Genomic DNA, 23,581 nt, shown 5'->3' with positions numbered 1-23,581 from the left:
TCCTTACTTATGCTGAGTGCTCCTTTACAGCCTCAGCTTTTAACGAAAGTCAGAAGATTTTAATATTTTATGATTTTAGTTCTGCAACGTTAGAGTTGTTATGTGTAACGATAAGGGGCTGGATCCCGTATAATGTGACGGGTGCAAAATAGCCTTCGTGCTGACGCACCCAAAATTTTAAATTCAAAATTCAAATTCATGAATGGGAAGAAGTAGTGTGTGTGCAAGATATTGAGAATAAATGTATGTATTTGAGCGATATTTCTACATTTTCTGTGTTCTGTATTAACTTAATTAACGCCCCCCCACATAATTTACCTTCATATAATACTGTTGAACTTTTTAAAATGGGCTTGGTTTATAAAGGCCCCCGCTGATAACCCGTGACCCCCCCCCCCCTCTGGAGATCAATTCTGACTACGGGCTTGAAGTGAAATACGTTTGTGTATATTTTTTTAATGTATTCGTTTGTTTCTTCTGTTGAAACTGCTACGATAAAATTTTAAAATCCTGATATTTATTTCCCCTGTTTCCTTCCGACAAGATGTAGCGAAAAGTTATTGAAATAACAAATTTTGTAAATTGGCCCTTTATTTTTCACAAAAGTGCTACGAGCGCTGTCTAAAAGTTTGACGCCAATCCTGTGTTGCGAATTGTTCATCTCAAAAAAGCCCAAATGAAAACACAATGAAAAAATCTTGTAAACCGAGTGCTGCAGTCACAGAGGCAAATGATTGATTGTACCAGCAATAAGACTGTTGGCAAACGTATGTTAATTCCTGCTTTTGTTATTTTGTGTCACTTTCCTGCCTCTTTAGGCAAACTGTAACGATGAGCACGAATGATGGTTGGATGTCAGGATTTGATCCCGGAATTTGACCACTAAGGTGGGTTCATGTGATGGAGATTTTTAATTTAAAGAAGAGAGAGACCTCACGCCAGGAGTAATGTAAACAGGTAGAGAAAGTCATGTATGATTTATAACTAGGGATGTGCCGAAGCCGATTACAGATGTATGAAAATCGGTAGAAATTGACATATCGGCATCAGTATCGGCAAAAATCCGATATTTAAACCGGTACAGATTATACTAGAGTTTTACCTTCTAATTAGTTTTATATTTTAGTTTTGTAAGATTTTTTGAAAATTAGTTTATGGTTCTTCATCATTGTAGAGTTTTTGTAATAAAATTATTGCAAACTCTCATTCAGAGGATCAACCTAACTCAAAATCGGAAATAAAACAGTACATTGCTGAACCAACTAGTCCACGTGACCAGGATATGCTGTTGTGTTGGAAATTAAAAAAATAGTATTCAAACCTGAAGCAAGTGTCAAGAAACAACTTGGGCATACCTGCTGCATCAGTATTCAGTGAATGAGAGTTCAGTGCTGCTGAACACATTTGCGATAAGAGAAGTATATTACTTCCAGAAGTGCTTCCAAAACTCGTGTTTCTGAAGTTGAATCTGGCAGCAGTAAATTTCCAACATTAAGAACAGGCATTCATTTTGCATTTCAAAGAACTGCTTGTGTACTAATGTTAAATCTCTTGAGAATCTGTATTGTTCTTAAAGGTTCACTTAACCACATACATTATGATATGCAATAGAAATGTACATAGAAATTATTATTTTTTTTTTTTGTCATGCTGAAAATAACATCCCATTTCTGTTTAATAATCTTATGCATCGGAATCGGTTAAATATCGGCATCTGTATCGGTTCCAAAAATTATCGGTGAGTACATCCGTATCGGTAAATTTTCAGCTTCGTCACATCCCTATTTATAACCAATGTATTAACCAATTTATCATGATGATGATGATGATGGCCTTGTCTCTTCCTCTACTCTACTATTACAAATTATGACAAGTTGTTAAACTATATTCACAAAGTTTCGCGGAGAAACACTAAGTCATAGACTAAACGTAAAAAAAAGGAGAGCATTTTTTGAGAACTCTATATTTGAATCATATGACTAAAAGCTGGGATCATATTAATGATGCATAAGCACTGAACATATCCATAAGTTTGAAGTTCTTCACATAATACTGCCTGCTACCAGTGTTGCCACAATATGAGGGCACAATTTCCCTTTTCAAGGGGCAAAATTTCCCTTTTTGGACCAATTTTTCCCTTCACTTAAGCAAATTATATAATAATAATAGTAATAATAATAATTAGTAGTAGTAGTAGCAACATTATTAATGGTGGTGGTGGAAGCAGTAGTAGTACGTAGTTAAGTATTCCGTTGAATTCGTTATTCGTTTGAATAAAAAATATTTTTTAAAAATTTCACGTTTCAGTTTCATCACTTTCTGACCAGACGTCCCAGGTTTGAATCTTGGTCAGGAATCCATTTAATCGTTAATCATCATCGTTACTATTTATCCAAAGATGCATAAAAGCAACGTACAATAAACAAATAAACTTAAAGGAGCAGAAACAAGTAGGAAAAGCAAAATAAATAACATAAAAATGTGAATATGAAATTCGAAATTAACATAAACTGTAAAAATGTAGTCAGATGACCTCAAAATTTCCCTACAATTGTGGTATTTTTCATGGAAATTCCCTTTTCCCCTTTGGCTAAAATTTCGGTCCGAATTTCCCTGCAAAAGGTAAATTTCCCTTCATGTGGCAACACTGCCTGCTAAAAAACAACTCCAGCCCTCTGAGGGCCAGGGCGTGAATCGAGTCCCATGCCACTATTTTCTGGATTTAGGGACCAAAGACCGCCACATCGTCTGGTCAAGTAACTTCTCAGTTGTCCTCATGATGCTGGGTCAACCCGAAATTTTGGGTGTTCCCACTGGGACCGCTCGCTCCAAAGCTAGTGCGCTAACCACTACGCTACGCGGTAGCCACCTTCACAGTAATAGGTATGATTAAATGTTAAGTTGTTTTTTTTTATCTAAAGTAACTTTTTCTAATTTCATCTACCATCGTCGTCCCGATGAGCAAAAAGAACAGAAAAGTGCATCTTTTTACCTACTGCTTTTAGGAGTTTTTAGTGCATACAAATCTCCACCCGTACTTACTAAAACAAGAGCTCTGCGTGCTTTACACTACTGGTTGGTTTCATCTTACCGCAAGAGAAACCTTGCTGCGGTTGTAAACACGGGGGCTTGAAAAGAGTCCAACGGCTCTTCTTTTCATCTTTTCTCAATTTGGCTAGATTGTAAATTCCAAGAGCGGGGAGCGGCACACCCTCATATGTGTTGTCACTCAGCTTAAAAAGTAGACAAATATCCATTTTATGGTGCCTGTCCTCTGTCGAGCAATAATATGTGACAGGAAATCGAGGAAAGTTGGATTCTGAACCCCAGGCTAGGATTTCATTGTCGGCGAATTCTGACTGATGGCTTGACAAGAATGGACACACAGTTGTCCGTTACGAGAAATTCAACTTTGTTATGATGGAATTTTTCGTTTCACAGGAATTATGTTTTTCTTCCCTTTATTCGAATCCAATCTCGTTTGCACGCACAAGAAATAAATGAATTACTGATTTAGAAACGCGAGGCCCTGTGCGGTGGCACGCGTCGCACACCCCTAACGGCGGTCCTGCAATGTAATGACAATTAATTTAAATAATGATGTGAATAAGCAGAGAACAATGCCTGCTTCGAACCAACATAGTTTCATTCCTTTAAAACAACACAGGATGTAGAATAAAAAAGGTATGAAAATAGCGGTGAACAATTTGCCTACCATTATCTTTGACGTTGACTGTACTATCCATTGCATTTAGAATGTTATTTGTAGGCCCACACACGAGGTAGGGCAAGGGGCATGATTTTTTTTCATGTTCAGTTTTAAGTTCAGTTATGCATATACTTTTCGAGTTTTGAACTTGCGTTATTCACTAGCTACACAAAATTGTGTACAATGGCTCAACAAACGAAATGGGTTCAGCATAGAACTTGAAACGGTTTTAGAAAATGGTTTGTTTACCCCCAACGTTCTATCGATTTACTGCCGTAAAATCTCCTCAGGAACAAAATCGACAGGAAAAATAAAAGATAAAGGATGGATCGTCGCATGGTTGTAAAAAAAGCGTGTCGCTGTGTATGCACACTCCCTTTTATTTGAAACAAGTCCGCTAGTGAAGTTTAAATAAAATTTGGACGTAATTTTATATCTCTTTCCTGAAAACGTATTCCTTTGAATTCGATTACCCTCTCCCAGGGAATCGCGTTTGCTGATTATGCTAGATTAGACCATTATGCCAAAAGCAGGATGCTAGGGGCCAACGAAGATCAAGCTGTGCTTCGTTTAGTACCATTTTGTTTGGGTTGGCACCACTGATTGTAGGAACCCCTCGATGCTTCCTCGCTGGATCTTTAAAAACCGCAACCTTGCCCCCTGCCCCTTTTCCACTCCTCACCCATCTGTTTGTAGGATGACCACCGATGTTCCTCAGCGAGCGGCAGCCAAGCCTGTGTGTCCATCGTCTTTTGACTGCTACTGGAGCAAGCGAGAGCAGTTAACTCTTGACAGTAGCTAACCTAGTCAATGGATATTTCCACTCTAACCTAAAATACAGGGTGATTTTTTTAAAACTCATGGTTTTCTTTGTTGTGTAAAATTTGTAAATGAAGTATTATTTCCATGCGGTTTGTGGCAAATGAATAAGGAAGGATGGGAGATTTATTGGAGTATGTTTACCGGTTTATATGCATCCCGAGTAATATCGCCCACGCCTCAACAAAAACAGCAAATATTCACCAGTGTACCCTACAATAACATTGAAGTATTGGATTTTTGCTAAACTTAATTAATGAAAATGAGGTTTTTTTTGTATTCACTCAAACATAAATAAAACATAAAAATTATGGCACAGACATATGACATAATATCTCACCTTTAAAGAAGGTGCTGAAAGTGTCGACCTCCTTCCTGTACACAAAGTCGAACATGCCGTTCCATATTAAGGGCTGTCTGACATAGTGTTTCTGCGCTAATGTTCGCAATTTCAGTGATAATGTTCTGCTCACAACATTTCCAGGGATGTAGGGTTGTTTCTGTACACACGTCCCTTTAGGAAGCCCCACAGAAGTCAAGTGAAGTTAAGTCTGGAGACCTCGGAGGCCACAATCCCTTTGAAATAACCCTATTCGCAAAGAAACTTTCAATCAGTGCCATACTGTCATGCGATGTATGGCATATAGCACCACCCTGTTGAAAATAACCCTGTGTGAGTTCAATGTCGTCCAAACTTTTAACAAATTCCATGAATATTTCCCTGTACCGCTCTGTGTTCACTGTTTCATTGAAGAAGATTGGACCCACTATACGTGATGCTGAGACAGCGCACCATACCCCAACTTTCTGTGAGTGCAACGGAATTTCAATTACACTATGTGGATTTTCAGCTGCCCATATCCGTGTATTCTGAGAATTAACATACCCAGAGAGATGAAACCAGGCTTCATCAGTAAACCACGCTATTTTCAGAATATCAGGATTATGCACAATAAACATTAAAAACCAATTACAGTAATCTACACGTTTAACTTTATCTGGATCCTTCAATTCTTGAACAGCTGTAATTTTGTATGCCCTTAGTTTCGCAGTTTTCACTGCCTTTTGACATGTTGAATAGCTATAGCCGGTTTCTTGTGACAAACGACGGAGAGATTTCTTGAGCGACCTCAAGAGTCGAGCACTGCCATCTTCCACAACACCTGCCCTTGGGGTCCGATGCTTCCCTGTCTCACTCAGAAGCGATCCTGTTTCTTCCAATTTCTTTACTAGCGACAATATTGTGTTCCTGTCTGGGGCAGAATGTGAGGCAAATTTGTTTCTAAATGCCCTTTGCGTAGCAAGAACAGAATCAGTTTTCCAAAAACTTTTCACGATAAACACACGTTCCTGCAAGGAGTACACCATTCTTACTGTGTGTCCTTCTCACAATAACGCAACTTTTCAGCACAACAATTACGCAAAAGCACACAACTTTCCAGCACAACAATATAACAGCTCAGTTTCGTGGTTATTGTTGACAATGACAACGGTGCTATCTACAGGAGGAAACTGAAACCTCCGCAGTGCATCCAAACCCCCAGACCATATAGACGCAAAAGGTACACTGGTGAATATTTGCTGTTTTTGTTGACGCGTGGGCGATATTACCCAGGATGCATATAAACCGGTAAACATACTCCAATAAATCTCCCATCCTTCCTTATTCATTTGCCACAAACCGCATGGAAATAATATTTCATTTACAAATTTTACACAACAAAGAAAACCATGAGTTTTAAAAAAATCACCCTGTATGATTTTAACTGTATCACTGCATGCCATTCATTTTATATTAACTTTGTGCAAAATAGTTTGTGTTAATTCGAAATAGCTTGCGACAAATTGGCCTTACAAGTTGTGCAAAATTGATGCTGTACGTCACGAAAACCGAACGGCCTCTGATTGGATATTCCAGTTATGACGTTCTCGTTCGGCAGTGAACTCGGTTGTCTGCTTAGCGCTCTAGAAGTCCATGCACGAAGGAGTTCGTTGCTCCTCGTGTTTGTAACACTGAATATGAAAGAGGATTGATTCTCTGTGATTTTCAAAATTAACGTTTTGATTATGACATGCGTGCGAGAGATGTACAGCCAATTCCGGCGATCTAACATGTGCAGATGCATTCACGGTAGTTCCATATTTTGCACAACTGATATTGGATGGACCAGAGATAAGAGGAGCGAAAGCAGCGAGTTAAGTTTTGGAAGGGAAATTTGACATGGTGTTTACTTTCATCGACAGCTTATTCAAGATCATTTAATATTATTCTGTTGTAAGATTTTAATCAGTAGCAATCATACCTAATTTTCAGTTATTATTAGTAGTCTGGTATTACTGCAGTGCAAATAAGTTTACCTGGAGAAAAATGTCAGTGTCTTTTTGCACGACGGTATAAACCAGCGTTTTTTTTTCTTGCATAGCTTAAAATAAATGTATGTAATGCAAATGAGCTTCGGGAAGGGTGGGGCTTCGAACCGGTCCCTTGACCAGCTTCTAGAAGTTGGCATCGTTCATTTCAAGTTACAAAAAACAGAATGTATATTATTTTTATTGTAATGTTTATTGTAAATAATAATAACAGAAATAAATTTCAGTTAGATATTATTCCAACCATGGGCGTAGCCACAATTTTTTGCTGGATCTCGGGAAATGATAAAACTTGAATATTGATAATAATAAATTCTTATTTTACAGTGATAAATATTATATACTAATAAAAATAAAAAAATTGCTCCGTATTGATTGGTTCCCCCGCTTTCTTTTCCTTTCTTTATTGTTCTTTATTTATAATACATACACGTACACCAAACAAAAGAAAAAATATATACAGTAAAACCTCGTTCATCTGGACTAATGGGGGGGGGGATAAGTTGACCGGTTTATCGAAAGTCCGGATTAACTGAAATAACATAAAAGAACAGTAGAAAGTGCATTAAGACCCGTTTATAGCAACAAACACGTTTATTTTGTATAAGATTGTCCAGACCATTCTGGTCTTCAGAACGAGTCATATTTATTGATTTATGACATTTGTAAATTTATATTATATATTTTTAATATTAGAGGTTTATATTATTTGCGTACATTTTCCATGAGATATTAACATCTGAGTTTAAATAGATAAAAGTATGATTAATATTGCAGAATGATGATGCAAATAATATAATTACACTAAATAGTTATATCTAATAATTACATGAATGAATTACAACAAGCACTCATCAAGTTACTGTTAGTTGGTTACTCAAGTCTCTTGGAAAAAACTAGTATTCAGCAGCAATTTGGTCTGGGATATTTTATGCCATTTAGTGTGCCCTGTATTGAAAATGTCTGTGGTTCTTCGGGAGTTAGAAGTAAGTTCATTTAAATACAAAAAAATAGAGGGTCTGTATCAATGTATTTGTATTATTTTTGTGACTACTTTGTTTAATTTATTATTTTTATCCCAAGAAACTTGGAATTGTTCAAACATGCATGTTAGTTTATTATTTGCATGGTGTTAAATGAAACTCGGTTATGTCTTCTTACCAGTGGCGTGGCGGGGGCCCAAAGCTGTAGGGGCCCCGCTATGTTCTCTCTCTGTGATCCTGAAATTTTATATAATCCCAGAAATTCAGCAGTTAGTGTTGCTTATTTAAAAAATGGATTTACGAAACAGAAAGTTGGTTCCCAGTAACATATCATATGACGACGTCTGTGATAATAAGCAGTGGCGTGTTGTCTCAGACGGAGGGGCCCGGGCAACTTGACATTATGGGTCTCCTCCGAAATTCAGAAATAAGTTACTTGCTCATAGATGGCAATCAATAGGAAACTTCTCTCATCTCATACCCTTATAGCTACGTGGTTTCCATAATAGTAGTGTAGTGTATGCCAAGCGTCAAGTCAACCTTGCAGCAGGTTTTAGCATATGTAGATCCAAACGTGCGCGCAGAATATAGTTCCACTGGTTCTATTCCGACACAACTGCATACTTGCAAGAAAACAGTTATTTAATTTGTAATATACAGACAAAATAATACATCCATTAGCAGGTATGGACTTAATTGGTTGCAATCACCGTGCAGACGAACTTAGAACCGCAGATTCGCCAACTCGAATGTGTATTGCGTTGAAGAGACACTGAAACTTTAGAGCGAGTCTAGCGAACCTGAATGCGTTGCAGAGCGCGTGGAATCGGTGATACCAGTGTTGCACATCTCACTATTTTAACCCTATGTTTATTGTAGAGCGGCGAGAATGGCTGAATCTCCTGTTCAGCGCGCGGTTTTACCCGAATGTTATTTTGGGCTTCATCGGAAGGGAAATGCTCTTCAAAGTCAAGCAAGTTGTTTTAAATGCATAATCCTCCTTGCGGCAACAAGATCAAAGTAAAACAGGGCGTGAGGTGATTTGCCATCAATGTGCGCACGAATTGTATCACAGGTGTTGAATGATTTGCGGTTTGAGTTTAGCAAGAGGAAACGATTGCTTGTTGTTTGACGACAAAAGAATCTCCGCGGTATTAAAAGATATTACCGTGAGAAGAAACATGTTTATTATTTGGACGAGACGTCCTTCAACTCGGTGGGGGAACGGGGAATAAAACATGGAAGCAGCGGCGTATACTCTGGGTCACCTAGGTAATCGGAGATGAACCGGCTATAATTTTTTAAAAAGTTGTTTTTTTTATTTCTTCACAATATTCTTCCGAACCAATCTTTGTCACATATTTCTTTGCTTCCAGCGCGCAAATGTTTTCAACCGTTTGCCGTGGAATGTTCGTGAGGCTTTTTCTCCAGCTGGTGGAATCTGGTGATGTCAGGGTGAGATTCCACCGGCTCCCTTTAAATCCCTTGACGGGAGGGGAAGGAAACACTGCTTCTCAGGCGCGGTTATTCCGTGGCAAGGGTAACCTCCTTCTGGAGAGAGTCCATCAGTCGCACTCTCCACCCCAGAGCCTTTGCCGTTCCCTCGGCTGGCAACCTCTTCTGCCATTCTTCCCCGATGGCCTTTGTATCGTAGGAGCTGTGTTGTTTACGACAGGGAAATTTCTCGGGAAAAAACAGAATTCTGGGTTCACAAATTGCGTACTGAAAAAGAAAGTAGAGAAAATACGTCTGAAAATGCGCGAGAAACAGGGAAATCTGAACAACATTTGCGAACCAATTCTACGTATGTTAATTCTCATTTTACATTTGCTTCTGTCTTCCTGATCTCTGCTATTTCAACAGATATTGTAAAAGGAAAAAAAAACTTTAATATTGAAAATGAAGGTAGTTAAATAAATTAAAATTTGAACTAGAAATTCAAGAAATTACACCGACCTCCGTTGCGGAGTGTTAGCACAGCTCCCTACGACGCCAGAGCTACAGGGTTCGAATACCGGCCTGGGTGTTCTTGGTAAATGTCCCTTCATCAATGTCATATCATCACTCGTAGGGATTAGCCAAAAGTGGCAGAAAAGCGACGTCAAATAACAATTTAATTAATCGATTAATAAAGTAATTAAACTATATGCTTACTTTTTTAATTTTTGTATTTTAAAATGCGTGATTACTTTCTTTGTAGCCTTCAAAACCAGTGAGAGTACTTCTTTCACAGAAATGAATAATTTTTAAAAGGGAAAGCTATCAGAAATAAATTATATATATACGTACACATAAATTAGTTAATTTAAGTTGTTTTTCCCCCTCTTTAGATTAATAATGATCATAAAGATAAAAGATGTATGAATAAAATATATAAACAAAAAAAAAGCAATGATTCCAACTTATAGAACCTTGCGCATCGCAGGGAATTTAAAGCTGGGTAAGGGAATTTTTCAGCATCCACAGGGAATTTAATTCTGAGTCGAGGAGTAAGGAACCACAATAGAAGATTGGCGCAGGCAATTGAATGCGTGTTGTAGGTGGCTTTGTGCTGTTGTTCGTATTAGCGATTCGAAAATGTAATATTTGTTTAGCTGTTAGTGGTTTAGTATTCGTGCTAGTGCTGTATTTACTGAAGGCAATGGATATAATACAATATTTTCGTGTGAAAATATTTGGAACGGGATCTTTTCCGGAGAAATTGGAAATAGTTAATGTAGGTAGGCCAGTAGCATCTCTTGTACACAGGTCTTGAACTTAAACTTCCATGTATAAAAACAAAAATCGGGAATGCACGAGTAACTGGACACTGGGGTAACTTGAATTTTAGACTTCAATTAATATTGAGGGTTTTTATTTCACTACCGCATTCCTTTCATATTCTTTGTTACAGGTTTTTTCTTATTGATTTATTATATTTTCTTGTTTTATTATTTGAAATTCTAAACGTGGTAAAAATTTTAACACATATATTCATAAATCCTGTATGGATGTTGAGGTAAATTTGCAGGGAGACTTCAGGAGTGGGTGGATGAATCAAGTGTCGGAGATTACCCACTAGTTAAAACCAGCATACGCCACTGCATGGAAGGATACCACCGTGCAAAACCACCGCCAGGGCTGAAGAAACCGACGATAAAAGGAGAGGAGAACGGGGAGCCTTATTGTTTCACCCACTGGCGGCAATGAAAGCTTTGTTGAAGGCACATATTTACTGTTCCGCGCAAAGAAAAGAAAGGGTGATTATCAGCAAGAAATGGACAGACCAAGATTTGAATCCTGGTTTAGTGAAGTGATTCATAAATTGAAATCAGTAATAGCGCCAGACAATACACCTGATTGTATATATCACCAATAACAAATCATGCTTTTTTGGTGGTATAACTTGAAGTGCGTGTGTCTTACAGTAACGGATGTATTGCAAACGAAGCAACCAAGTTTTTCATAAATGTATTTCTTTCTAAACCAAAAACAATAATTTGTCATTACATTCAAGAGGGGCCTATTGTTGTTTACTTTTATCTCCTTTTATTTTTCGTTTTGCGTGCTCGAAATATACACACATGCTCTCATGTTTAGATGTTATTTCGCTCTTATATTAAGTAATGACATATTTATTAAATAATATATGCGCAGAAAGTACTTTTAAAATTTTATGTTTCAGGAGACAAAGAGAAGCAAAAATACATTCCACTTGACATGCATGCGGGTTTTGATGTGTTGTGCGGTTGGCAATACTGTGGATTTTTTCAGTGTCTGCGATGTAAGCAGCTTGGCGGTTGAGGCAAGACTGGCACGGAAGATTCTGAGCTCAGTTCTCGCGCGGATTGATACATAAAACCTGCTGCAAACTTAGCCTGACGCGCGGCTTAGTACAGTTGTGAATCCAGTAGAAAGATTCAGTTGCTCAACCAATTGATGCCTTATTGTTACACAATACCTAAACAAACAAACTTAATAATTCATTACCTTTTTTATTACCAGTAATATTACGTGATATTTAAAATGTAACTTGTGCAACGTCCCACCTACACTCTAAACACTTCAATTAGGAGGACGGCAAAAGTCTACCCATAAATGCTAACTTCTTACCAGTCGTTGAACACAGATTCTAGATATCTCAGGGCTTGCTGGGTAAAACGTGAACAACAGCTTTATATATATATATATATATATATATATATATATATATATATATATATATATATGTTTATTATAAACTTATCGTAAGAAAGTCTGTTAGCACACTAGTCTTTAACCCTTATCACTCAAGTGCATTTACATTTACCATACACGTGCATTCACCACTTCTGGATTCAAAAGGGGGAAAGGGACCATTCAATTTATTCCTCGCAGTGAGGCGCCAGGGGGAGTATAGGGACCTAATTTTATTTAGGGCGCTGTTCTCTGCTGACGTCACGAGCTCCCCTGTAAGAGAAAGTAGTATGTGCGCGGTGCCCCCAACCAAAGCTAGGAACTGGCCGTAGCCAGCCGGCACCTCCGACAAGCGGGCGCAGGGTAAAGGATTTAAGGATGCCGCGACACCCCCGGCGTTAGCTAGGAATCGGCAAGCCGACCGGTGTCTCCTGAAAAAGGGCGGCAGGTTAGGAAGGAGGTCTAGGTGCTCCTAGACAAGCCAGGCAGGTAGAACCTGGCACCTAGACCGGGTAGTTAGGTTGCTGCTAGGCTCTTCTTCTTCTTTCTTCCTCCTTCCTCCTTCCTTCCTTCTGGGATGGCTGCTAGGCTTCTGGCTGGATGGCCGGTTTTTCCCAAGATGTTTGCCAGTTGACATCCGGGAGCCAACTGAGCTCCGGTCTCGCTGTGCTGGGTTTTATACTCGCGGTGGCTCATGGGTGGTGAAAATTTTTACTACAAGTACGCGTTGCTAACTCATTTTTTTACATATTGCAACCTTCGTACTGAGAAATATCAAGGTTTTGACATTGAGAAATCACTAGTGGGAAAATCACTAGATGCACGTGACAATATAAACTAAAACTGTGTGCATTCAGATAATACAATTAATAATGAGCCTCGCAGGACTCTGCTATTCTAAACAACACGTTGAACAATGTAAATGACAATAATTGATAACATTAAAAAGAATATAGCGACCACGCAGGGTCTAATAATGAGTGAAGCTCGTAAACGTAGAGGTGGAACCGTTAACGTTTTCAGAATACATTTAAACTAGAAGCGTACGCCTCGCAGGGACATTCCGCTTAACTCTTTCATCAGATTAAAAAGAATATAGTGACCACGCAAGGTCTAATAATAATTAAATGGCGACCAAACAGGGTCGTTACATATGCCCCTTCCTCGGGCGAAAATTTTGAAGAAATTTAAATCTTACAATTTATGAAAAATTTTCATGAAACATTGATTTCAAATTCAATAGAAAAAATGACAGTAAAAGAGTCTGTTTCTCCTACACATTAGTCGCTAGGTCATCTTCTTCCCCTATCACTTCTCTTCTTCGCTCCGATGAACACCTGTAGAGGCGAAGGTTGTCGAAGTTGACTCGGTCGACGGGTTGCCTGGTCCTGGGGTGAACTAACATTGCTGTGTTGTTCCGAAGATCAGTGGCTAAATAAGGTCCAATATACACTTCGAAGAGCTTAGCTATTGTTCTATTCTTCCTCGAACTAAGCTTATGATTTCGAACAAGAACCAAGTCGTCTTCGTGCAGCTCGAGCGCATGGTCTTTAGTCTTAAATTTGCGTTTGATATTTCTAGAGCGCTCTTTGGACTTGGCTAGAAACAGCTTTTGATTCCAGTTGGAGATTTGCGGTCTGCTTCGTTGAAAGACCAGTTGTAATGATGAAGGACTTCGTTAGGCATGAATACATGGATTAATGACCCAAGAATAATACATTGTAATATCTGACACAGAATGTAGAACAAAGTAACTAGCCAGCTGATAACCAATACACTCACAAATAGATACCGTGATGGTCGGATAATGTTCCAAGTCTTCCACAGATATAGTTCATTCTCCAGAACTTCCATCAGGAAAAGTGGCACAGAATAGGGCGTGTAAAGAACAGTTTCGGTACACTGCAACATCGCACACTTATCTTCCTTCACTGGCACGAGCTTCTCAGGGATTCTCTTCAGAGTACAGTCCAGCACACTTCTCGACTCCTGTGTTTGGGAACCAGTCAAAATATCTACTGACTCTACTTTCCGTCGTAGGTCCGCGGATTTATACATCTCAACATCCTCTTCCTGGGCCATGTGGATGTACCGCACTGCTTCAATATTCAGAGGATTCCCTTCCTCATGATCAGGAGTTCTCCCGAAAAATAGCTTCACTGAGCTTCTTCTGAATCGCATCTCTACATCGTGCTGCTCGATGAATTTCTTGACTAAAAGAAGATCTGTAACAATATATTTCACAATTCCGATCTCCAGTCCCACACGTCTACTTCCGATGACACGCTTCTTATGACTTCCAGAGAAATCTACCAATCGCACCCCTGGAACTTTCTGGATCTGTATGCCAGGTATCTTATCAACTAACTTAGTCCAGATTGAATAATTAAGGATCGAGCATTCACTTCCAGTACCAATCAAATAGGTTACTGTGAAGTCCATTAATTTAGCTTGCACCACTGCAGATCTGTATCTAATTTTGGATTCCCTTGCAGACTTCAATTCCTTTTGTAAAATGGTATCTTCAGTTTCTGTTAGCTGGAAATTTACTAGTAACTCTTGGACACCTTTATCTATTAATTTGGGCCGCTCCATCGAAGTCCCTTGCCTAAACAGGAACGAAGCATTTAGACAAGGTCCTAGTTTGTCTGGCTAGACTGGGACCTTTGATTTTGATGAAACTCCCGCGCTGTTTCTACGGCCTCCTCCTGCTCCGATGTAATGTTTTGTCTAGGAGATGGAGGTCCGCAAATCTCATTCTGCTCACCTGTAAATCGTCGTCTCGGAGGATTAGGGCTACTTCTACCCTCACGGATCCTTCTTGGGTCAGGAGATCTGCGTCTTTGGTTTTGGTAAGGTCGGAAAGAGTTTCTTCTAAAATCACGCCTGCCTCCTCTTTCATTAGTGAAACGTTGAGGGCGCTGATAATTACCTTCTGACCTCGTTTCTATGTTCCGGACTTTATAGTTCCTTGAGGGATTCTGTTCTTTTCCCTTCGGTTCATCTTTGTTCCTCCATGCATCTGGCTCATCATAGATTTCAAAATCCTTGAGGAAATGAGTTAGGTCATCTACCGTTCTGGGCGCATGTGCTAAACAAAGGTTTCGCATTCTATATGGAAGTTGCCCGATGATCAAATTAAGTACTTCTCCCTCATTAAAGTTATCACTCAGGTTTCTATAGGCCGCGTAAACGCTCCAGGCAAAGCTCTCCATACTTTCGTGGACAAGTCTGGAATATCTCCTGTTTCTCACAGCTGTTAGCTGCCGTTGTCTAGCCTTCTCAGAAGCGAATTCTTCTTTGAACCTGGCGCAAAAGTCAGCATAATTCACGAAACTATCAATATTTCCTGCCAGCCAGTGTTCAGCTTTATCAGTGAAGACTCTAGGAAGCAACTCTAGCCTATAATGTTCGGGTACCTGCATAAGATCAAAGTTGACGTTGAGCTCCCGAAGATATTTTTCAGCTGACTGAGCTTCAATGTCGCCTTTAAATTTAGGAATGTGGGCGATATCCGCCATTCTAGGCATCTTAAAATCTGGCCTTCTTCTAGGTGGCGATCCATTTGAAGTATCATCGTACCGAGGCCTCTTTCTTCCGTCAGCCTTCATTCTGTTGACAGCGAATAGAGGTTTCTCAGCTAACCTGGGGGGCTCATAAGGAGTAGCATCCGGATTCAGATCTCTATCCGGAGTTAATGGGCTGGAATGAACATCTGGAGTGGGTTCTGGCTGCACAATCAATCTTTGGAACTGAACCTGAAGTTCGCTTACCCTCTGAACAAATGTTCCTGTCTGATCTTGCATTTCTCTTCGCAGAGATACTTCAAGCTTCCTTGTCTCTACCCCAAGAGAATTCACCTTCTCTTCAGCTGCCTGCTCTACGTCCTTCCTCAGAGTTGAGGTTATTGACTCCATCACTTCCTTCTGTTCCTGCACGACTTTCTCGATGGATTCGGTCTTGTCACCCAAGTTTTGGACAGCTTTCTCAATGGACTCCACTGTAATCTCTACTTGTCCGCGCCACTGAGATAATGGTTCCAGTCTTTCCTGAAGTACCTCTTTTACTCTCTCCTCAACCTTTGCTATATCTTGCTGAGAAGTAATTTGAATATTTTCTACTCCGGCCTTAAGACCTTCTATGTCAGTCCTCTGCTGGGCAAAGAGGGCTTGCAGTTCATTCCTACGCTTCTCTTCTTCTTCCTCTTTTTCTCTCCGTCTTTTGGCTTCTTCTTCCTCTTTTTCTCTCCGTCTTTTGGCTTCTTCTTCCTCTTTTTCTCTCCGTCTTTTGGCTTCTTCTTCCTCTTTTTCTTTCTTTCTTATTTCCTCTAGGCTCTCAATTAAATCTCGGAGAGTTTCAAAGTCTTTTTCCCTCTTCTCCTCAATTTCTCTTCTTTCTAGCTCTCTCTTCTCTTCAATCTCTCGTTTCTCTAGCTCTCTTTTCTCTTCATGAAACTCTATTAGGGATCTAAGTTCTATCAGTTCCTTTTTTCTCAGCTTTTCAGCCTGAACTGCCTCTCTTTTGCGTACTTTCTCTTCCTCCTGTTTCTCTTTCTTTCTGCGCTCTTCGTCTTCAAGTCTCTCTTTCTCTCGGCGTATTTCTTCTTCAAGTCTCTCTTTCTCTCGCCGTATTTCTTCTTCAAGTCTCTCCTTCTTTCTGTCTTCCCTATCTTTCGTCAGCCATTCCAATAACCAATGGTCTGATGGAGGCTTGGTCAGCGCACTTGGTTCTTGTATTGCGGTCTCTGCTACCTGGGTCTGCGGAGCAGATTCACACGTCTGGCATTTAACTCCTACAGCAGGGAAGGTAGCCACATCTTTTCCATCACAGCTCCAGTGAATTTGGCGTTGGCACTGGCAACACTGGAAATGTGCTGCCTCTTCTCCCAGTTCTTCACAGCAACCATATCCAGACTCTGAATCCATGGTCTTCCTCCCTCTACTTCTCAGGTTCATACCAGTAAATTCTTGGTCCATGTTTAAACAGTCCACACTTTCACTTTCACTGGACAGTCCTTTTAATGCACGGTTCGGTTGGCTTCACTTAATTGCACTGTTCTGTCGGGCCCCACGTTATTGCGCCAAATTCTTTGCAACGTCCCACCTACACTCTAAACACTTCAATTAGGAGGACGGCAAAAGTCTACCCATAAATGCTAACTTCTTACCAGTCGTTGAACACAGATTCTAGATATCTCAGGGCTTGCTGGGTAAAACGTGAACAACAGCTTTATATATATATATATATATATATATATATATGTTTATTATAAACTTATCGTAAGAAAGTCTGTTAGCACACTAGTCTTTAACCCTTATCACTCAAGTGCATTTACATTTACCATACACGTGCATTCACCACTTCTGGATTCAAAAGGGGGAAAGGGACCATTCAATTTATTCCTCGCAGTGAGGCGCCAGGGGGAGTATAGGGACCTAATTTTATTTAGGGCGCTGTTCTCTGCTGACGTCACGAGCTCCCCTGTAAGAGAAAGTAGTATGTGCGCGGTGCCCCCAACCAAAGCTAGGAACTGGCCGTAGCCAGCCGGCACCTCCGACAAGCGGGCGCAGGGTAAAGGATTTAAGGATGCCGCGACACCCCCGGCGTTAGCTAGGAATCGGCAAGCCGACCGGTGTCTCCTGAAAAAGGGCGGCAGGTTAGGAAGGAGGTCTAGGTGCTCCTAGACAAGCCAGGCAGGTAGAACCTGGCACCTAGACCGGGTAGTTAGGTTGCTGCTAGGCTCTTCTTCTTCTTTCTTCCTCCTTCCTCCTTCCTTCCTTCTGGGATGGCTGCTAGGCTTCTGGCTGGATGGCCGGTTTTTCCCAAGATGTTTGCCAGTTGACATCCGGGAGCCAACTGAGCTCCGGTCTCGCTGTGCTGGGTTTTATACTCGCGGTGGCTCATGGGTGGTGAAAATTTTTACTACAAGTACGCGTTGCTAACTCATTTTTTTACATATTGCAACCTTCGTACTGAGAAATATCAAGGTTTTGACATTGAGAAATCACTAGTGGGAAAATCACTAGATGCACGTGACAATATAAACTAAAACTGTGTGCATTCAGATAATACAATTAATAATGAGCCTCGCAGGACTCTGCTATTCTAAACAACACGTTGAACAATGTAAATGACAATAATTGATAACATTAAAAAGAATATAGCGACCACGCAGGGTCTAATAATGAGTGAAGCTCGTAAACGTAGAGGTGGAACCGTTAACGTTTTCAGAATACATTTAAACTAGAAGCGTACGCCTCGCAGGGACATTCCGCTTAACTCTTTCATCAGATTAAAAAGAATATAGTGACCACGCAAGGTCTAATAATAATTAAATGGCGACCAAACAGGGTCGTTACACTTCCCACCAAATATTTTCAAGGGGGCCCCCAAGCCTCAGTATGAAATTGAAATAAGATCTGAGATAAATTTCCCACATTGTCCACACCTATTAAGTTTTACTTCAAAAGGGCCCAAAAACTCAGGATGTGGAACCCAGGGACAATTTTCCCTTTGCCCTTAGGTCCAGCAGCCTCAATTCCGCCACGCAGGGTATACAGTGCTCGAAGTGCTAATCGCTAGAATCGGCATTTCATTGAGTCACAAATTTTCAGTGAATAAAGTCCAGTCGCTGCTTATTTTTCTATCTCTCAAAACTTGAGTCTGCCTCTATTTCTTCGCAGCAGGTTGCAATTGACCCTTTGATGTTAGGTCACCATCGACAATCTAGAGGTCCAGTTCAACTCCCATAACTGAAATGATTGGTTTGCTTGAGTATATAACTCACTATTAGTATTAGAAGCATAATGTGAGCAGCTCTTACGTTCAATCTTGGCCTGGCATAGCCAGAACATGGCTTTTTGGGCTGAAGGTGCATCCACCTTTAAGTCCAAAAAAAGTGTGTTTACTATCCTTTAAACATTTTCCCCAAACAGTATTTTTTTTAAAATATTTGTTTATTATATGCAACCTACATATTTCTTTTTAAAAAAGAAAAACGTTTCGGACAAAAAAATACAAACGATCACGAACAAAGTAGTTGGCTGTGTGAAGCCTCCACCCTCCTTAAGAAAAAAATCCTGACTGTGCCGCCGCATTGAAGCAAGATAAAATATTTCTAATTTCTTCATCCAGTTATTTATCAGAGATTCAGACCACCCTGATTTAGTTTCCACAAACTAAACTGATATATAGCCTAAGTCGATGACAAAAAATTGGAAGGAAGGGTTAAAGTTATTTCATTTTACAACTGCAGAGGGGGCAGGGGGTTGCTAACTATTGTGCATCCATCCCACTCGGGCATCATCTCGATATTTTTTCTATCCACTGAGGGGGTTCTCAGAGAATTGCGCTAGGACACTGCTTCTTACCTTCTACTTTCCTGCCAAGCCTTTAGAACCAAGTCTTTGGAAGATGAGTCTGGTTTCTTCAGCCAAGAGTTTAGGATCTGTGTGCTGTAGTTCTCAGGATACAATAATTGTTTGAGAGTGATTTTCCAATTTACTTTGATGTGAGTGTAAAATGGCATCTTTTGAGTGTTTGACTACTAGTGTGCAATCATAGAAAAGAATATCGGTGTCCTAGTAGGGAATGCTAACAACTTTAATGGTAGCAGCATTTTTTTACTATGATAGATGTTGTGTATTATTATTTCTCTTATAGTTTACGTCTGTTACAATCATAAAAACAGTTTTTGTTGTGACATTTCAGGAGAACACACACTCCCTTCATCAGACATTTAGTTTTAGTTTGATTGTTGTGTATTATGTATAAACTTGTCCTGTTTGCACTATATAATTTTCCCATCTCTTTCTTCCAGTGCTAGCCGTCTTCATCCTAGTTGAGATCGGGATTCTGCCAAACACATGGGGAGGGTTCTACTGCAATGATCCCAGTATATCGTTTCGGTTTCAGGGGGACACCATTTCCATCACTGCATTGTTGCTGGTCTGCATAGTTCTCCCTTTCCTTGTTGTGAGTACCTTTACTTTGTATTGAGCTATCTGCACATTCTTTTGTTTATCAAGCTGTTATTTTAAAGACTCTGCTCCCCCCCATATGAATATATTGTAGTCTTGCCACCGTTATGATTGATGATGAATTCTTTTGCCAGAAAAAGTTCCAGGATTGATTGTTTAATTCTCAAACTGTGATATTGAAACATGTGAATCAGGCAGGGGCCAGGGGGCTGAGCCCCCCCCCTGGCACTGCCATCAGCCCCCTTGACACTAGATAAAACTATTTTGTGTAATTTGTTTGCAGTTAAGAGTGAAAAAATGTAGACAACAGATATTACTTTGCTCTCAAATTTGGTGAAGGATAAATTCACAGAAGATGAACAACAGCTATTCATCTTATTTATAACAAGTCGTCTAAGTAGCGGCAAGTATTTCTCTTCTCTAGGCTGTAGAAAGTTCTTTCACAGGGGAGCTGCTTTATCTGTACCTTTGTTGCCCCTGTTGCAACCTCCTGTTTAGACAGAAATCTGTGACTTCGACATCATCATTCACATTCCCTCTGCATCTGTGTCAAAGGTTCATAGCTCCCAAGTTAACTCCAAGGGGAGTTTAATTGCTTCAGCCGGAGGTGGAATGTACTATAGGCACTATGATTGAATATTGTGTATTTTTTCTTGTATGATATAAATATCTGTATCATCAAAAGTAGTATGGAGTGTGTAGTAAGGGATGATTTCAGTAGCAGTCAATTAACACTTCAAGCGATGTTTTAAAATATATATATATATACAGGGAGGTTATTTCAGTCGTTCACCGCCAGCGTATCGGCCGTTCAGCGGACTCTTCATGCAACAGGTCCCGGCAAATTGCGTTCAGGAAGTCCGTAACAGAAACCGCTTGTTTTGTAATGTTTCCACTTTTCACAATTACAGTTACAATTACAATTGAAATAAGCACGTACCTTGTCGCAAGGATGCTGTGTGTGTGTGTGTGGAAAAGGTGTCCTCCCAAATACAAATATTTCTGGCACCTTATTTCTGACAGAAAATCTTAGATTAGACATCGCTACTTTATCGTCAGTTGTCAGAAAGGGAAGACAGCATCCCGGCGCATAAAGCAAACCGAAAGCGTAAAATGATATTTAAAAGTAATAATAATGATGATCACTAACCTCCTGTGTTATAAGAGATGTTGAAAATGACCTCCTTTAACAGCAATACAACACGTTTCTTAGGTTCAAGAGATCCGGTCTATCGTAATTCCCTGACCACTTTTCTGCAAGAATTCGTTTTCACGTAATTATCGTACATAAAAACTCTCTGTTCAAGACTATATTTGTTTAACGACATAACTAATGAATGAATAACAATTAACACACAATAAAGCACTGGCCATGAGTAGCAACACAGTATAAACAACACGCGTACTGATAAACGCAAACAGAAGTGAACTTGAACGTACACTGACTAGTCTGGTAGCCGACAGTGTTGCTAACCATTTTTCGGCAATGTCCCTACAGACGTAGTCAAAATGTCCCTACAACTGACCAAATGTCCCTACGCCAAGTAAAGCGACTAAAAAAATTATCACCTCATGAGCATGCAAAACAGAAGATAAAATATACACATTTACTTACCAAATCTTTCTGCTCGGTGCTTCCACAATTAATGAAGGAGCGAATTTACATTTGCCTATCCGAACTTAACCTAACCGTACCTGGAAGCGGACCCGGCGCCTACCCAGCGTCGAATAACATGGGTACCTGGGGGAAACCCTGGGGGGTAAAGGCAGTCAGGGGCGTGATGCTGATCACATCACCCCCACTCACGACCGGATCAAGAAAGTGTGGGGCGTTACCCTCACACCCCCTATACGCCTTCATGGCGTGGTGCTATGCACAGGGGAACACTTTACCTTTTTTGTACCTGAATGGTTCGTGGGGCTATCCGTCAATGGTTTGTTGGGCTACCCGTTTTTCGAGCCCAAATTTTAACTATGTTTGCCTTGCCTAACCTAACTTAACCTAACCTTACCGAGAATGCTCAGTGGGGCTATTCCTGAATGGTTTTGCGGTAATTGTGATTACGAACCGATAAAAAATATTTTTTTCGTATCACTTTAACATCATCGAAGACGCCATTTTCGTATCCTGCAATTTTATGATTGATGTAATGTTGCCAAATTTACCTGTAATCAAATCAGTTCTTCTACATCGTGATTGTCGCTGTCACATGTAAGCATGTTCTTTGGGCAATATACTGAAATGAATAAGTTTATTAATTAGCCCTCCTGCACACTCCACCTAACAATCTGTATAACATTAACAACTTTTTTACTGTTCTCTTCCGCTATTCTTATACAATCCATGCTCTCCAAGTATGAAATCAACAGTGTGGCAACGCTGTAGACAGCGTAACTAATTGTAATTTGTTCATATCAACAAATATGGCTACCATACTTGTATACGGAGAATCATTGCGAGAATTGAAATGCTTATTTTACAACTTTTACACGTTAATTAACATTTTTTCCCCCTCACCCCAACATGTTAACTTGAGATAAATCATCACGAATAATTATTTCGTGAGTATAAGACGTAGCATAGAAATTACAGAAGGGTCCGGTATTGGAAATTCTTGCCTTAATGAATAATAGGGTTGTGCGGGACAGAATTTTTTGGGTCGGGACGGGATCGGGACGGTAATTTTTTTAAATCCCGACATTCGGGACTGAAAAATTTGCAATTTCCCGACCAAGTCGGAAAATTTTCGGGACGGGAAATGTTCGAAATTTCCCGAAGCACTGGAAATCTCGAATTTTACAAGTCATTTTCACTTTAAGTGATTGTTTTTGCATTTCTAGAATAAAAACTTACAATTTTCGATAAGTTCCAGAAACTTACAAGGCAGAAAACGTCGAGAATTAACGACTTTTTAAAGTAAAGGATCCCGCACGCCCCTAATGAATAACGTTGAGTCGTTTACTGTTGATTATGTTATTTGAAGTCATACATGCTGCTGCTGTGCAGAGATAGATGTTGGTTGGTGATGCTGTATTTCCTGCAGTCTTTAACAATTCTGGTCCCATTTTATTTCCCTTTTTTGTTTTTGTTGAGTTGAGTTGAGTTGGTGTTTTAAGTCCACTTTATGCACAGTAAGGCTAATCGGGACTGGACCTACAGTTTAAAGTGGGATCCGAACCACTTGTGCCTCCACGGGTATCGAACCCGGGACCCCTTGATTACAAGGCGACGACGCTACCACTGCGCCATCGGGGAGGCCCTTTTTTTGTTTTTGTATCACTTAACATTGAAAATATTCTTTCCGTTTCCGCTTTAGAATGTGGCAATGTTAGCACTATTTTCGCGAGAGTGGAAATGTTTTCAAAAAGGAACTTGCCTTGAAAGTTTTTGGTAACCGATAACATGTTTCAAAATTCTGATGGAGATTTGTTAGTTAGTTCTTTTTTCTCCTCTTCGCTAAAGTATCCAGATAAACTAATTCATAAAATGTCATTTACCAAGATTGAAAAAAGTACCTACGTTTTCCCTCATTTGGCACAATCTGTCCCTACGTTCTTACGCGGGA

The 23,581-nt window shown here is 39.9% G+C and overlaps 1 protein-coding gene across 5 annotated transcripts in view; it reads left to right on the top strand.

Moving 5' to 3' along the window:
• The window catches only part of LOC145979807 (phospholipid phosphatase 1-like), a 255,062-nt gene that overhangs the window by 213,056 nt on the left and 18,425 nt on the right, over positions 1-23,581 (top strand). For all 5 annotated transcript variants that reach the window (XM_083112820.1, XM_083112821.1, XM_083112824.1 and 2 more), the window contains one exon: positions 19,856-20,010. In XM_083112820.1, the coding sequence (XP_082968946.1) occupies positions 19,856-20,010 (155 nt within the window). The remainder of the gene's footprint in view (positions 1-19,855; positions 20,011-23,581) is intronic.

The sequence above is a fragment of the Lepisma saccharinum genome, chromosome 26 (genome assembly GCF_977018435.1).
Source record: "Lepisma saccharinum chromosome 26, izLepSacc3.1, whole genome shotgun sequence".
Lineage (NCBI taxonomy): Eukaryota > Metazoa > Arthropoda > Insecta > Zygentoma > Lepismatidae > Lepisma > Lepisma saccharinum.
Note: the sequence above shows the minus strand (reverse complement) of the source record. Positions and strands in the feature narration are given on the sequence as shown.